This window comes from Anomalospiza imberbis, chromosome 6 (genome assembly GCF_031753505.1).
Source record: "Anomalospiza imberbis isolate Cuckoo-Finch-1a 21T00152 chromosome 6, ASM3175350v1, whole genome shotgun sequence".
Classification (NCBI taxonomy): Eukaryota; Metazoa; Chordata; class Aves; order Passeriformes; family Viduidae; genus Anomalospiza; species Anomalospiza imberbis.
The window spans coordinates 7,380,328-7,396,701 of NC_089686.1; the positions used below are offsets into that span (position 1 = coordinate 7,380,328).

General features: G+C 43.4%; 1 protein-coding gene across 1 annotated transcript in view; it reads left to right on the plus strand.

Annotated features, from left to right (window-relative positions):
* The first annotated feature begins 436 nt into the window (after positions 1-436).
* Positions 437-16,374, plus strand: part of BRF1 (BRF1 RNA polymerase III transcription initiation factor subunit) — a 172,409-nt gene continuing 156,471 nt past the window's right edge. The window contains exons 1-2 of the mRNA XM_068192214.1: positions 437-751; positions 14,215-14,295. Coding sequence (XP_068048315.1) covers positions 565-751; positions 14,215-14,295 — 268 coding nt within the window. The 5' untranslated portion in view covers positions 437-564. The remainder of the gene's footprint in view (positions 752-14,214; positions 14,296-16,374) is intronic.

Genomic DNA, 16,374 nt, shown 5'->3' on the forward strand with positions numbered 1-16,374 from the left:
TGCTGTACTGAAATAAATTCATTGGGCCTCAACAGCTTTCATTTCAGCATTACAGAACGATTGAACAGATTTGACTGACGAATTTTATTGACGAATTTTACTGATGAACTTGATTGATGCCCAGAGGGTGCTGAGGCCCCGGCACAGGTTGCCCAGAGAAGCTGCGGATGCCGCATCCCTGGCAATGTTCAGGGCCAGGCTGGATGGGGCTCTGAGCAACCCGGTCCGGTGGAAAGCATCCCTGCCCACCCACGGCGGAGGGCTGGAAGCAGGAGCTGGGGGCGAGCAGCAGCGGCAGAGCAGCGGCAGAGGAGCGGCAGAGCAGCGGCAGAGCAACGGCAGAGCAGCGGATCCCCGCGGGCCGCGGGCCGTGAGGGAGGAGCGCTCCGGAGGGGCGGGAGCGGCGGGCGAAGCCTCGCGAGAGCGGGCGGCTGGCGGCGGCCGCCGCGCTCCTCCCCGTGCCGGTGCCGGCGAGCGAGGCCTGCGCGGGCCCGGGCCGGGCTGTGCCGGGCAGTGCCGAGCGGCGGCGGCGGCGGCCGGGCCCGTCCCGGTGCAGCGGGCAGGATGCCGGGCGGGCGGGTGTGCGGCGCCTGCGGGTGCGCGGAGATCGAGGTGGACGCGGCGCGCGGGGACGCGGTGTGCACGGGCTGCGGCTCCGTGCTGGAGGACAACATCATCGTGTCCGAGGTGCAGTTCGTGGAGAACAGCGGCGGCGGCTCCTCCGCCGTGGGCCAGTTCGTGTCGCTGGACGGTGAGTGCGGCCGGGCCGGGGCAGGGCGGGGCGGGGGGCGGCGTGCGGAGAGGGGGCCCGGGGGCACGGGGAACGGGGTGTGGGGAATAGCGGGCGGTGAATGGAGAGAGGGTGTTGCGGGGATGGGGCACATGGCAGGAGGGAAAGGGCGCTGGAAGAGGCGTGGACGGGGACAGGGCGAAGGGGCTGCGAGCGGTGTGGGATCAGGGACAGAGCACAGGGATGAGCGACCCAGCGGAAAAGGACCTGGGGGTGCTGATCGACAGCGGCGGAACACGAGCCCAAGGCGTGCCCCGGTGGGTAAGGAGGGCAGTGGCATCCTGGCCTCTGTCAGGAATAGTGTGGCCAGCAGCACCAGGGAAGTGATGGTCCCCGTGTGCTGGGCACTGGTGAGACCACACTTTGAGTGCTGTGCTCAGTTCTGAGCCCCTCAATTCGGGAAGGACATTGAGGGGCTGGACCACATCCAGAGAAGGGTAGCGGAGCTGGGGAAGGGTCTGGAGCACAAGCCTGCGGTTGTTTAGCCTGGAGAAGAGGAGGCTCAGGGGGCACATTGCCCCTCTATAACTCCTTGACAGGTGGGGGTCGGGCTCTGCTCCCAGGGAACAAGTGACAGGACGAGGGGACATAGTCTTCTGCTGCGCCAGGGGAGGTTTAGGTTGGACATTAGAAAGAATTTCCTTTCTGTGATTAGACATTGGAATGGACTGGCCAGGGCAGTGATGGAATCGCTGTCCCTGGGGATGTGTAAGGAAAGGCTGGCCGTGGCACTCAGTGCCATGGTCTGGTTGACAAGGTGGTGTTCAGTTATAGGTTGCACTCAGGGATCTTAGAGGTCTTTTCCATCCTAATTGATTGTGTGATTCTGTGAGTTCAGGGACAGGGCATGGGGCTGAGGGCACAGGGGACGGTGTGGGGAAAGGGATGGGGAGATGCTCTGCCAGAGGGTGGGGTTATAGGGATGCTGCGTGGGGGAGTGAGGACAATGTATAGGGGAGATAAGGACGCTGTGCTGGGAGATAAAGACAGTGTATAGGGGAAAGGGTGCTGTGCAGAAGGTGTGAGGGACAGACTGGAAAACCATGTTTTGCAAAGAAGGGGTATGGATGGTGCATGTGGGACCTACTGCTGCACAGAGTGGAAATGGGAGAGGCAATGCATGGGGAGAAGGAGAGTGTGCTGTGCAGGGTGAGACAGAAATGGGGTGGGGGAGGCTAGGATGAATAGGAGAAAAGAGCTGTGCAGGATTAGAGAGATGTTCTGAGTGTGATGGACTACATGTGTGAGGGACTGGGGCAGATGTCTGAGAAAGTTTGGGGCTCTGTGGAAGGGCTAGGTGCACAGGAAATGGGGAGGTAGATGAAATTACTTGGGATAGAGGACAGGAAAGGTTAGGTTGGGTGTTTAATGGATAGAGGGAATATGTAGGGGCACGAGGAGGAGTAACAGACTGTACGTAAAGGGTCAAGAGTCTCCTGTCAGTAGTTGGGTTGGGGTGATTGTGTGAATGCTCTGGAGGACAGAACATGGAAAAAGGCCACATCAAGAAGAAAACAGTGTTTAGAAGGGGACAGAAGGAAGATGGGTGTGGGGATGATGTATTGTTTGAAAGGGGAGAGATGGAAAATCTGTATGGGGAATGTGTATAAAGAGAAAGAAACATAAGCAAAAGCATGGGAAAGAGCTTAGCAGTTAAACAAGTGGCTCTGTTGGATTGTATAGCTGTGGGGAAGAAGGAGGAATTCTTTCTGTGGTGGAGAATACAGCACTGCAAATTGGAGTTTGGGAGTTTACTGTAGGCTAGGAGTTGTCTGATGCCATTCCTGTCTTCCAACTCAGGGTGCTGGCACTACTTTTTTTACAGCTTATAAGTGGCTCTTGTATCCTTCACTTTTTCCTGTTGTGATTTGGAGACTACATTTTTAAGGGCTTGTTCTGCTTTTTCCCTCCCACCCAAAATTATGCAGGACAGATGGCAAACAGGCTAGAGCACATTTTGGGATGCCTTTATCCTTAAAAAATAAATCTAAAGGAAAAGAGAGAAATGCACCATACTGAGGCTTTTTTTACCCTTATGGATGAATTGCACAGTGCTTAACAAAATTTCTTTAAGGTATAGCCTTTCTTTTTGTGTAGGTCTTGAGATGTGATTGTAGGTCTTGAGTCTGTGATTTCTGAGTGCAGGCCCTGTTTCACACCAGAAATATTTTAAGGAAATTGGGATATGGATTACTTACGCTGGTACAGTTCTTTACGTTCCAAAACAGGTGCTTCTGTTGTGAATATTTTTTTTTCCTCAACATAAACTGAGTGATGCAAGCTAGTCTGAAAAGATGTATTTGTACTGCAATAAGTGTCTTCATCATGTGTGCTTGTCTGTTATTGTGTTTATGACTGATTAAAATCCTCTGGAATGGGGAGAAAAGTAATTTACTGTGTAAGAAGGACTTTGTGTCTCTCCAAAGGGTAGAGAATTTACAAAGGAATGTATATTTCTTTTAAGTCAGAAACCATGTACTTTCTGAAAGCAACATTTTCTGGTAAGTTACACCTTTCAGTGACTTTTGATTATATTAGTAAATTTCCACCAATATTGAGTGAAATGCCTTGGTCTGAGGCTCCTTGGACTGTGGTCTGATGATCTCAGAGTCTTACTGTGTGGAGCATTTGCAGTGTCAGAGGTGCCTGGGGTGCTGTTTTTGAGTCCCTGGCTCATGGTTAGTAGGGTTGGGTGTCTCAGAGAACGTTGTCTAAGGTTTACAAAAGATGAGGGATGTCAGGTTCTTTATTGCAGGGCTGGGAATTGAACGGGGCTTTTGGTATTTGTGGAGCTCAGAGCTACTGGTTGTGCAACAATATTCCTCAAATCCTTTCAAGATCCACAGCAGCTTCTGTTTGCGTGTTATAGCATGTTGAATATAGATGCATTTATTAATAATTTATTTTCACCTTCATCATAAAAAAGCAAAAGGGAGTGGAAAGCACTGAGACACTGATTTTTCTTTTTTACATGGAGCAAAACCTTTTATTTTGCCAAACTACATATTAAGATGTCAGAATCTTGCATCTGTTTACTGAAGGAGTGAGTCCTGCACTTCTCTGTATTAACACAAAGTGGCCAAGTCCTTGCTGATAAGTCCTGTAGAATCCCTATAAAACATTGGCAATCCCTTCTTTTATCCTCTCAGGGTTGGAGGACGGTGTGAGATCACAGTTAAGTTTTCTCTGGCAGCATTTACATTGAGCTAATTATGTGCCTGGTGTAGGAAGCCTCAACACTGATGCCTTTCACAGAAAAGAAGTTTGGTGTAGCCAGTGTTTTCCAGTGCAGATGTGTGAGTCCTTTGGAAAGTTCCTTTCAATGTTTTTTATGTTTTAGCAGCTGAGCTTTTGGTGTGCTGAGAAAGCGTGGGCTTGTGCTTGGCTGTGAATGAGGGGGTTTACTCTGCTCTCCATGAAGTCTTGGGAAAATGCAGGCTAGTTAAGTGTGTTGGACAAAGGGAATCATAGAATCATTTAGGTTGTAGGAGAACTTTAAGATTATCAAGTTCAACTGTTAACCCAGCACTGCCAAGTCCATCACTGAACCGTGTTCCTGAGTGCCACATCTACATGCACAGGATGAGGCAAGTAGGTAGAAGTAGTCAAGGACAAAATATGTGTTCTGCACAGGTAAATATAGGATAACAATGCTTTTTGGCAAAGTGGCTTGCCTTGAAGATCCTTTGGAGCTTTCTAAGGAGGTTGGTAAGTGGGCAAAGCAGATGGTTGGATTTTCAAGGGAAGCTCAGCAAGATCTTTCACCAGAAGCCTTTTTGGTAAGTGGACAAAGCAGAATGTTGCATTTTCAAAGGAAGGTCAGCAGGATCCTTCACCAGATGCTTTTATAGAATCTGAGCTGTCATTGATAAGGAAAAGTCTTTACAGAGCAGAGTAGCTCTTCAAATGGTAACAAATACCCTCTAGAGAGTACAGGAGGTGACAGTGAAATTCCATAGAATCTGGACTGATGATCTGGAAAACAGATCATGACTGGTGAGTTAATGAGGTTTGTGGGCAATACTAAATTATGTGGGGTAGTAAAGACTGTAGAAGGACCTGTTGCTTTTAGTGGATGGGTGGTAGATAGCAGATGGGATCAAGAGCTGTGAGAGTTAGCATTTTTCCTTTCTTCCACATGTGGGATGGTTTCTTCTTCTACATCCAGACTGGCTAGGGTAACATTGGAAGGAAATCCCTAGGTCATAATGGATAGCTTTATGAAAACAAATTGCTCAGTGTTCATTCATGGTACAAAAGAACCTGGGTGGTGAGGGGAATGTTAGAAGTTAAAGGAACACATACAGCATGTCTGTACACTGTTACACATCCACAGTGTTACCTCCAGCTGAAGTGCTGTGTGCAGTTCTGGTGCGTTTCTCTTTTCTTCCCCCCTCCCCAGGAAAACCTCTAATAGAGCTAGAAAAGATACAGAGAGGAGGATGGAGTGATTAAGAGGAGAGCTTCCTGAAGAGCTTCTCAGTTAGACTGACTGAATAGACTCAGCCTCTTCAGACTGGAAAAGAGATGATTGAATGGGGCCATAGTAGAGATTTGTACATGCAGTAAAATAACACAGCATGGATGAGCGGCTGCTCAGGGTCACATAATGCAAAAGCTAGGGAGTGCTAAGAAATCTAGCAGCTAGCTGATTGCAGAGGTAGTAGGTAGGAGGTTCAGAAGCATTAGGAGGTTTTGTTTGGTTGGTTTTGGTTTTTACAGAAACATCCCCCCCCCCATGTGATTCTGAAGTTGTGGATGTTAAAAGTTTACATGTGCTTAAAATGATTGGGCAGACAATAAAAAAGTATCATGGCCATTAATAAAATACATTATTTCTGGTTCAGGAAATCCTTGAGCCACAGATCTCTAGAAACTGGGAGATTATATGAGAGAACTATCACAACAAGCTTTCCTCCTGTGTTTTGTGTTGCCCCTGTAGGCATGTATATTAATAGGCTTTCTCATTCAGAGGTAGGATACTGGACTAGTCTTTCAGTCTGATTTGGCACAGCTGTTCTTTTGAGACTTCACAAGAAGAAGATCATGTTCTTTGTGCTTTACAGAGCTAATCCTACCCTTTCAATGCTGTCTGTCTGAAAGACTGACAATCAGCTCTTCTTGCAAGGTACCTGTCACTTCCTGAGTTATGAGCTGCTAAGTTATTTCACTAGCAAGGGAATAACTCCTTCTAGGAGGAGCCACTGTGTTTTGTTTGGTTTATTTTTTGAGAGGAAAGTCCTCTGAAAGCTTTGATATGCCCCATACTGGTTTAGTTAGTTGTAATTCTTATTTCTGTTGTGAGTGGTCACAGTCAGGAAAGAATCCAGCCTCAACATTCCACCCTAACTATGTTACTGTCTTGAAGCTTGTGAAAGCCCTGCCTTGAAATTTGGTTTCTGAACCTGACTGATTTGACTGTGGATAGGTCAGGAATTAGTGGAGAAGGGTTATCACGCCTGTTTTAGCTCCATGGAACTCTACTGGCTGCACAGAAAGTGTTTGAGGCATGTACTTTTCCTAGCTGAGTCTAGTTTTGAACAATAACTATTCACTTTATAATTGATAGCCAGTTCAGACTAGCCAAAGACTTACTCTGACTTCTTAACTTAAATTTGGAAAGCTTTTGAATCCTGCTAATTGCAATGAATGTGTCTTGCTTTTTTATTTTTCTTCATACCCAAGTTCTTAGCAGCCTATCAGTTGCTACATTTGAACAGATCCCAGCAGGAAGTACAGCAACACAGGGTCTAAGAGCAAGGTGCATTTCTCCCTCTCCATTATGCTATAACTGCATCCTGGAGGATGGAGTTACGCCGAGCCCTTTGCCAGTTTGCACGGGTTTGATGGCTGCTGCTTTTGTAGAAAGGCAAGTTAAGAGTTGTGTGCCATGTCTGAAGGTCTGGAGTTCTCTGATTGCTCTTTCACTGTGTCTGGGTGGGAGTCCCCTGTCTTGTGGTAATTGTTGGGAGGAACTGTTTTCACAAGTTCTTTTTTTTTAAGCTGACAGGAGAAAAACTGAAGCTGAAGAGAGTGAGAGAAAGCTGAGCATGGAGCAAACCTGACAGCCCAGATCTCTCTTCAGGTTTTTGTTTAAAGAAGCTGAGAAAGGTGAAGGCTGGGACTTCTGACACTAATGAAAGGAGAAGAAAAGTCCCACCTGGGAAGGTTGATGTGCAGGCAGCATAGCAGCATAGCAGCAAGCTGGAAGATGTAACTGAGAAATACAGCACAAAGAAACGATGCTGCAAGGTGTACTGAGCTTGTGATCCTCAAGCACACTGTCTGGGGAAGCTCAGCGTCTTTTGTTCCAGAAATTCCCTTTAAATGCTTGGTAGTAAGTTGAGAAAAACAGATCTGATAAGCATCTTGGTCACAAACCAGGTACTGCTGGTTCTTGCTGTCACTGACTAGCTTCTCTCTGGGGTTCCCAAAGGCTGCTTATGGCCCAGGACCCCATCCCAGTCCTCAGGAATGTCAGCCCCTGCCCCAGGGACTGCACAGCAGGGCAGGTCTCCAGCTCCCCACTGCCTTGCCCTGCCTACCCTACCCATGGACGCTGTAGAGCCAGGCCCATGTGCTGTCTGGCCTCAGCCCATCCTTGTGGCCCTGTTTGGACATTCTGGGGCTGTGTCTGACCTTGTTCCCTTTGCTGGGCCTGACCCCGACCCCCCTGTGCAGTCTGACATCCTGCCTGGCCTCGGCCCATCCCTGGACCCATGGAGGTGCCTGATGCCCTCAGCTCTGCCTGTCCCTGCCCTATAGAATTCAGAGTCACATCTCTAAAAATTTAAATGAGAATTATTAATATATCTTTTAACTTACTTAGTGACTAAGCCTGGAGGTTTTAGGGCAGTGACAAATACAGAGGCACAGCCACAGAAACAGGATTCTGCAGTGGGCACTGACAGCATCAGTTCTTCTTCAGCACTGAGTCAGGCTCTCTGGCTCTGGTACAGCAAACATGCATTAAGACTCTGCATCTCCAAATGTACATGAGTTTGCAGTGCACTAATTTGAGGCTGGTGGGAGGTTATCCTCTTGCTTTTGCTCGTAAGGCAAAAGGGAAGTTGTGAACTGGTAATCCTTAACACACCAACAATGTTTGTTAAAGATTTTGGTGTAGGAGGTTCCACAACATTTGTAAGTAGTCTGGTTCAAATTTTAGAATATCAAAGAAGAATTTATTTCTACTATTGCAGGGTTTTTTTTGAATTATAATGAAGTTACTACAGAGACCCATTAGCACTGCCAGAAATCCTGAATGTGTACTCTCACTTTTCAGTGTCCCATGACAGATTTAATGTATCCTTAGCTCTTTAGTAAAGCTGTGGTATGCTCAGTGTTTTAGATATACCTGTGGAAGCTTACTGAATATTTTCTTTACTATTTTATCCTTAAAATCTTTATGTTTTTACATTGAGGCACGTGAGCTACATTGACCTCGCATGCAGAACTTAACAAGAGTTTGCCTTGATCTAAATATTTGTCTTTTGGGGATTGTGGACATGAAAAGTTATGGTCAGCAAACTGGAAAGAAGAGAGGGACTGACTACACAGAGAAAAAAACTTATGTAAAATTTAAGCTGAGCTTACTAGTCATTAATCTTCTCTACCTTTTTGTCCTGTAGAACTTTTTAAGATGATCAATTACTGTCACAGTGATTGCTAGTGAGACAGTTGGGAAAGGGTATGAACTCTGTATTTGTGTAGGATTCTGTCCTTTTGTCTACTTTGTTCTTATGTAAATAAAGGATTTTTGTGTATTTTCAAATATTAAAAAAGTGAAAAGAGTAAGGGTTTTGTTTTTAATTGGTAGTTGTTAATCAGTTTCCATGTAAGATATTGATGGACCAAGTCCTGACATTAAATGTTTCTTGCAGTGCAGCCTCAAATAGTCCTGAACTGGGCTCTGCCAATAATGCACATGCTAAACTTGAAATGAAAACACTTGGTGTTGAAAAGTTAAAATAATATTAATACCAACAAGTTTCCTTATATTTGTGGTTTTTAGAGATGACACTAATTTGTGGTTAGTTTTAAGTTATACAGGGTGTTCATTATGTCAATTGCAATACAGAGAAAGGAAGTATGAGTATGCTGGATTTGCAGACCCTTTGATGGAAATCCTGAAGAATATTTACCTATTCTACTCTGTGCCAGATTTTCTCATTACAAAACTAATTAATAATCATGCTGTGTTGGGAAGGAAAAGGGGGAACTTCCACCTAAAATAATCATCTGCTATATGTTTTAGTGAGAGGAATCAAATCAATTTTGCTTCTCTCCCCAAATCCTCCAGGTGGCAATCGTGCACCAGAGTTAATATGAAGCTTTTTCTGGCATTGAGTCTTTTCCATCCTCTCCCTGGGATGGCAACAACAGAGGGTGCTGCTGTCAGCTGTGGCAGTGCAGAATAGTGCACATAACTTCGATGCAGAGTGATTTCATAGAATTGGGCAGTCCTAAGTTGGGTTGTGGTGGATGCAACTATATTTATCTCTACAGTTGGTGGTTAGGAAAATAAGCTATGATGGAGTAGATTTAAAGTTTGTCTATGTAAGTTTATGTGGCAGTACTGCTTCAGCAGGCTCTGGTGCCTGCAGACCTGTTCATTTTCCTGGAAAAAAGAATGAGAGATGAATTGTTTCAGTTACAATCTTCAGAACTTGAATCACATAATTCTGCTTTTATAGGTACGATTTGTGGCAGGAGGTTTACTCAGCCTCCTTTTCACTTTTATAGTCTAACTTCAGTAGGAAGCTCATTAATTTTTTTAATATTAGATTACCTTGTCTTGCCCAGTTATGAAGCCGTTAGAGTGATGCAGTTTGCATTCTTTACCAGATTTTATGCTGGATCTGTAAATACATATATTTGAAATAGAAGGTTTGCCCTTACCTTGTCCTGAAGAAAGGACTGGTGGCTTTTGGGTTTAATTTTACAGGGGAGGGTTTTGGTAGAATTGGTCCTATCAGATAGCAGGTGCACTGCAGTTCGGGTTACAAGCAGCTTCATTCCCTGTCTTCACTTGCTCATTTATGTAGAGGAAGCAAAATCTGTAATGCTGGGATTGAATCTGTTTCTCCTCCAGGTGTTGAATCTGAAACTCATCATGTCACTACCTGACAGAAAAGTTCCCTTTAAGCTGCAAATGCCCACGTGGCTGCTGCTCTTTGCCTCCACTGTGTGGAACGATTTGATAAGTGCTGTTCCTGTTACCTGTGGTTTTTTGTTGCTGTTTTAAGATTACCCCAGTCTGCAAGCTTTGCTTTCACCTTTTACAGCTTGAGGAGCAGTTTTATGGAGAAGCAGAGTGATGTGACTTTGTTAGGAAGTTGGTGTAGCAAAACAGAAGCTGCTGAGGTGCTTGTGCTGTGAACAGCAGAGTGGGTATGGCTGCTTTTGGCTGATGGAGAGATAGGTACTGTAGAGCCATGTAATTGTTTAGTTGGAAAAGACTTTTAAGATTGTAGAGTCCACATGTTAGCCCAGCTCTGACAAGTAGTTTAGCACTTGAATGATGCGGGGTTATGGTCTGGGTCTGGACCTGTGTGAGCTTAGACTAAGTATCATCAGGTTTCCAGACATGATCTCCTGCATCTTCAGTTCTGTTGTGTTAAGGCAGTGTAGCCCACTGAGGCTACCACACAAAAACTGGAGTAGCTGTGTTTCTGAGATTCTAACACATCTCTCCACACCTTCTGTTGTCCAAAATTTCATGTAAATGTCCAAAACAAACTTGAAAAGGGAGCTTCAGTTATGCGAAGCTGCAAATCTGAGTGAGTTTCTAAAAGTAATCATAGAGTCATAGAATATCCTGTGTTGGAAGGGGACCCACAAGGATCATGAAAGTCCCTGCACAGGACACCCTAAGAATCACAGCAAATGTCTGAGAGCGTTGTCCAAATGCCTCTTGAATTCTGCCAGTCTTGGTGCTGTGACCACTTCCCTAGGGAGCCTGTTCCAGTTCCCAACCATCCTCTGGGTGAAAAACCTTTTCCTAGAAGCCAACCTAAACCTCCCCTGACACACCTTTATGCCGTTCCCTCAGGTCCTGGGACAGGTCACCAGGGAGAACAGCTCGGTGTGCCCCTCCTCCTCCCCCCAGGAGAAAGTTGGACCTGCAGTGAGGTGTCCCTTCAATCTCCTCCAGGTCGAACAGACCAAGTGCCCTCAGCTGCTGCTTGTATGGCTTCACCTCTGGGCCCTTCACTGTCTTCATGGCCCTCCTTTGGACACTCTCATGGCTTTGTCTTTTGAATATTGCCGCACCCAAAACTGCCCCCAGGACAGGAGGTGAGGCTGTCCCGGTGCAGAGCAGAGTGGGACAGGACAGTCCCCTCCCTCACCCCGCTGGTGATGCTGTGCCTGATGTCCCCAGGACACGGCTGGCCCTCCTCAGCAGGTGGGATGAGTAGATGGCAATGGACCGTGGGAGGCACCACCTCATGAAGGACTGCATTTGAGTTCCCTTAGGGAAATGTAGTGTTAGTGTTGAAGATTTGGCAGGCAGTACTTGAAGACAGCAAATACTTCTCGGATATATTTTTATATGTCTTGAAAGCTGAATGTGAAAAACCAAAAGCCTGCTTAATTCACTTTTGAAGTTGTGGGGGAAGAATGGAAAAGGTCAAGAAATGTAAAAATTGCAGTTATGCTGGGATGTTAATGTGGTTGTGCCTAGCAATTGCTGTTCCTTTGTACTTTTTAAATTGCTAGCTTTGTAGGGATTTTTGTCTTTAAATGAATTTGATGATTTCAGTTTTCTTTTTTTAAGAGTTTATCTTTTTATTACCCAGCCAAACAGTTATGTTAATGAGTTTGGTTTGCATTTTGCTTGTAAGATTAAAGCTGATGGTGGGACTACATAGTCAATGGCAACATTAGTTTGCAGTTCTGAGAGTGTAAGTGCTCAACAGACTAGTTTTCTGTCAGTTTTCAAAGACAAATGCTAAGTAGAGATGTTCAGCCTTTCTAGTTAACTTGCTGAAAAATGGGTACATCAGTTCTGATAGCAGAATCTGTCTTTCAGATAGCTCTGCTGGTGTCTGCTGCAGTCTCTACGGCTTGGAAAGAAACTACTTTATGTATGATGTTATAGCTTGATGGCTAATGAAAAAAGGGTCTTAAAGAACAAAATCATTGAAGTATCAAGTAAATTTCATTTTGTTTATATTATTTTGGATTTTAATGCCTGAGTAAGTTATATAGTTATTAGTCTTGTTTATCACCACTGTGAGATTGTTTTGTGCAGGCTTGTGGTTGGTGTCCTCCTCCCATGTACTGATGCTCCAGTGTGGGCTCTCCTGATGCAAATCAGACTAGTGAGGAAGCTTGTAGTAAAGCAAACCTTAAAACAACAACAACAAAAAAAGGAAAATGGGAGGCAGAATTTCTGTTTAGATTTGCTACTGAAGAAAAGGAATGTAAAACTATTGCCATTGTTGATATATTTTCTGCCAGGTAAACCATTCTTACTAAATGTACACCAAAAATGTTATGCCTTTTTTTGTAGCTTGGTAACCTCTCTCTGGTTTGCTACATTGGTTTGTTTTCAAGTGTTTGTGGAAATAAAAGGCTGTACCTGTAAGAGTGGCAAGGAGATGTTGCTGTCTGATAGTCAAACACAGAGCTGGGAGAGTTACCTCTGTACCCAGTGAGGAGATCACTATTGAATGTTTTTCACTTCTTATTAGGATGAAGTACTTAATCTGTGGGGCATTTATGTGAGAGCTTGTTATGTGAGGTCGTCGGTCAGAGACAAGGGACGACACGAGCTCACCGAGTGTCTTGGACAAACAATGTGTTTTATTGTTCAGAACTTCTTTTTATGGGGCATTTGAATTTCCCAGGCTCAGAGCTGGGGTATCTCTCTGCCCAGATCTCTGGCCAGTGGTGTTTCTGCACCTAGGTTTGAACAGCGTTGGCTGTTCCCTGTATAGGTTTGAATCCAGCCTAACTGGGGACTTGTTTATCTGTTTTTCTGGTAAGAGCCAGGCTAGCCAAATTGGATTTATGTTATGGCTAGATTTACCTTGTCCAGCTACAGACCAGCATCACTGTGACAGCACTGCCACAAGAACTGATTCTTTTTTGTTAAAGGATCTGTTAATGAAGTGAAGTTGGTTTCTGTTGTGGATAGCACTGGAAACCTGATTTAAAGGTTATATGGAAAAATAAGCTTTGAAGGCTGATAGTAATTCTGTAGGAATATTAGCTTATTAGCTTTTCTGAGTTTTGGTTTTGTTTGGATTTGGGTTTTTTTTCTCAGTATAGATGTACATTAAGTGCAACTGAGAGGAGCTAAAAAAGTCTGGTAAGAGTGAACAGTTTAGGTCACAGTTTCTCATCAGTTGTACCTGCCATGGAAGTATCTTATTTAGGTGTGTACAAGAAATGCCCTGAACTGCTTTACAGAGCGACTTCATTCCCCTGTCTGGGTCTATCCCAAAGCCTTTCTAGTTTGTTCTGAAGAGCTAGTCTAGGAGGAGGAAACAGCCACAAGAGCTTGAGGAAAAGCTGTAGGCATCATGGATAACAGAAGTCCATTACTCACAAATTGCATGTTTTCAATCCTGTGCAATTTAGCTTTTTGGTTTCACTTGCTGCTAAGCTGATAGATTCAGATATCCTGCTTGAGGTACCCTGATTGTTTTTAAAAAAACCTTCCTGCTTCAGTGGGAGACTATTTTTGTCCTTGGTAGTTTAATTCCCTGTTCTGCAAGATTGGTTTGCATGAGTAGTTCCACTGACTCCCAACAATCTCTGTATTCAGGCTGCTCAGCCTTGGCATGGATGCCCAAACCAGCCTATAGTTTATGCTGGTTTACAACTCAGACTTCTTTTAAGTCTCCAACCTTTCAGGGTGTAAAAGTAGCAGTTCCAGACTTGCAGTTTTTGTAGCCTAAGTGTTGCTGTGTTTACCTAATGACAAGCTGAAGTTACTTTAAAATAAGTGTTACATTTGTAGTAGCCAACACAGTCATTATTGAATGCTAATCATGTTTTATGTTCTGTAATGCCAATAATTACCTATTAAAATTCTGTAAATTCTTAATTGAATATTCTTCAGACAAAAATACCAACTATGTAATTTTTTCCTCCTTTATTTTGAGAAATGTTTTACAGTACTGATTTTCATGTTCTGCTTAAAATAGACATTGGGAGATTTTTGTCGTTTCTTTGGAACTGAGATTGGGAGGGTTTATGGAGCCATGTAATTCTTATGGTACCCCAAGAAAGAAATAATTTGCACAATATTGGTACTTGATGTCTTAAGTACTTTAAGACCTTCTTAATGTAGTTTGGCATATTGTAGATTGTACAGATACCGACTATATTGGCACAATATGTTTTATTTTAATATTTAAATTATGTTATTCTCTTTGACATGTCTGGTGTTTGTTTTTTTCCCCTAATAGGTGCAGGGAAAACACCGACTCTAGGAGGAGGATTCCACGCCAATCTGGGAAAGGAGTCACGAGCAAAAACTCTACAGAATGGTACTAGCAAATTTTAGTCTTGCTGATATGAATTATTTTTATTAATAAGGTTGATACAATTAATTTTTAGTTTTGAATGTGACCTCAAAACCTTGGCAGGCCCCTCATTCAGTGAACAAGTGTGCCTAGTGCTGAGTTTTCATTGTGCTCTCATTTGGCTGCTATGCCTGATTTATGAGTTCATGTAGCTGACTGACAAAGGGTAATGGCACCTGATAGTATTACTGTGGTTTAAAAGGGCTTTTTCAAGGTTGACATACCCATTGCACCTTTTTATTATCTGTTAAACCTATTGTGACTTTTTATTGAGTCCATTTTCAGACTTCTTGAAATACTTTATTCATGTATATTTGTAAGTATAATTCTTCAAATATTTTTGGTCTGAAGCAATGCAAGTGTGAGATAATGCATATAAGTAATCATGTGCTTAACATGGGATCATTGAATAGAGAGAGGAAAAATGGAAAAAAGGTTTTAGTGCACAGATGACATTAAAATAAATATTCTCATTACACGCTTTACATTTTAATTGAGATCTCCATATTCTACACTCTTTAAGGAGGGTGAATAAAACCAGCTTTTATTCCAGGAGCAGAGTGGTCTTCCAGTTTGCTGTTGCTTATATCAAGGGACAGGAGTTGTCATTTTTTGCTTAATTAATACTCCTGTCTCATGACTCTTGGAGATGACAGCTGATGGACTGTCATAGCAAAGTCTCAGAAGCTGACATGCAATTAACCATGGATGTAAATGGGTTTTACTGATAAGGTTCTCATTTGGGGGAGATATTTTTGAGAAGGGTATTTTCCTAACTTAATCTTACATTTGCAACTCAATACAGAAAAGTCTTGCCTATATTATACCTGTGTAGGTGTATGAAGAGTAAGATTGATCTGATATTATATCTTCAGAGGTATAGAGAGGCTAAGATTGATCTGTGTCATTGAAGTATAGTCAGATTACTCAGCATTATTCAGCTGATATATATACAGGTTGTTTGATATACAGAATGTTTTATTCAGCTCTTTTTAAGAGTATTGAGCCCTGTTTGTTTGGCAAAATAAAGCTTGCACTTTAGGTGAGCTAATGTCAGTGTCAGGTCTGAAGTTACTATCTTAGGAATTTTAAATTTCCTGTCTAACATGTAACCTATATAAGCAGTGGGATAAAGCCACTAAACTTAATGAAGTCTGGTTTTGGATTAAAGCACTTTAATCAAAACTGTAATTTTGAACAGTCATTTTAAAAATAAATTGGCTTTTTGTGCATAAGAACTTCACAGTTGTCTGTAATTGTAGAAAAGTAAAATGCTGATGGAAGGAAATCTGTCTTGTTGCTTTGTGGAGTGTTTGAATCCTTCAAAAGCCCTTTTGGTTATGCCAAAAGGTAATCACAAGTAAAGACAGTGTAGGCGTTTTTCTAGAATCTAAACACAGCTTTTTTCTTGGATGAGTGTTTGCTGGGGAATATGTCTGAGCATCTTCCTTCCCCACAGCTTTTGTGTGGGGGGCCTCCCTGATCAAAAACAATGATTGTGACTTGGCTAAAGTATATCAGCATCGTATACAAAAAAATTTAGTTAATTTACATGAACTTGTCTCCTAAACAGTCTTGAAACAGGAAAATAATTTGTCTTTTTAGTTACACATCTCTGAAACTTTTTGCAGGTTTTCTTCTATTTTTTTGTCCTGTGTCTATCCTTTATATAAGGAGCAAGTATTTGGTCTTTGATTTCTGTAGCCAACCTGCATTTGTCATGCTGCCAATCCATCTCCGGGAAAGTTCTTTTCAGTGAGCTAAGTGATGTTCTTGCTCAGTCCCAGGCATGACAACAGCAGCTGATATTTCAGGTAGAGCAATTGGTGTTTGAAAGGCTTTTCTTTTCTGTCGCTGTATAATGAGCTGGTTGTCTGCTGCTTTTAATCACACTTCTGGCTTTACATAGTTTTTAATTGCAAATTGAGCTATGGCAATGAGCCTACAAAATCTCACCCTGTTACTGTGGGCCCATGATCATGGCTTTTTTTTTGGGGTGAAATTATGTTAAATATCTGTCATGGTTAGACTTGAAAGTGTAGC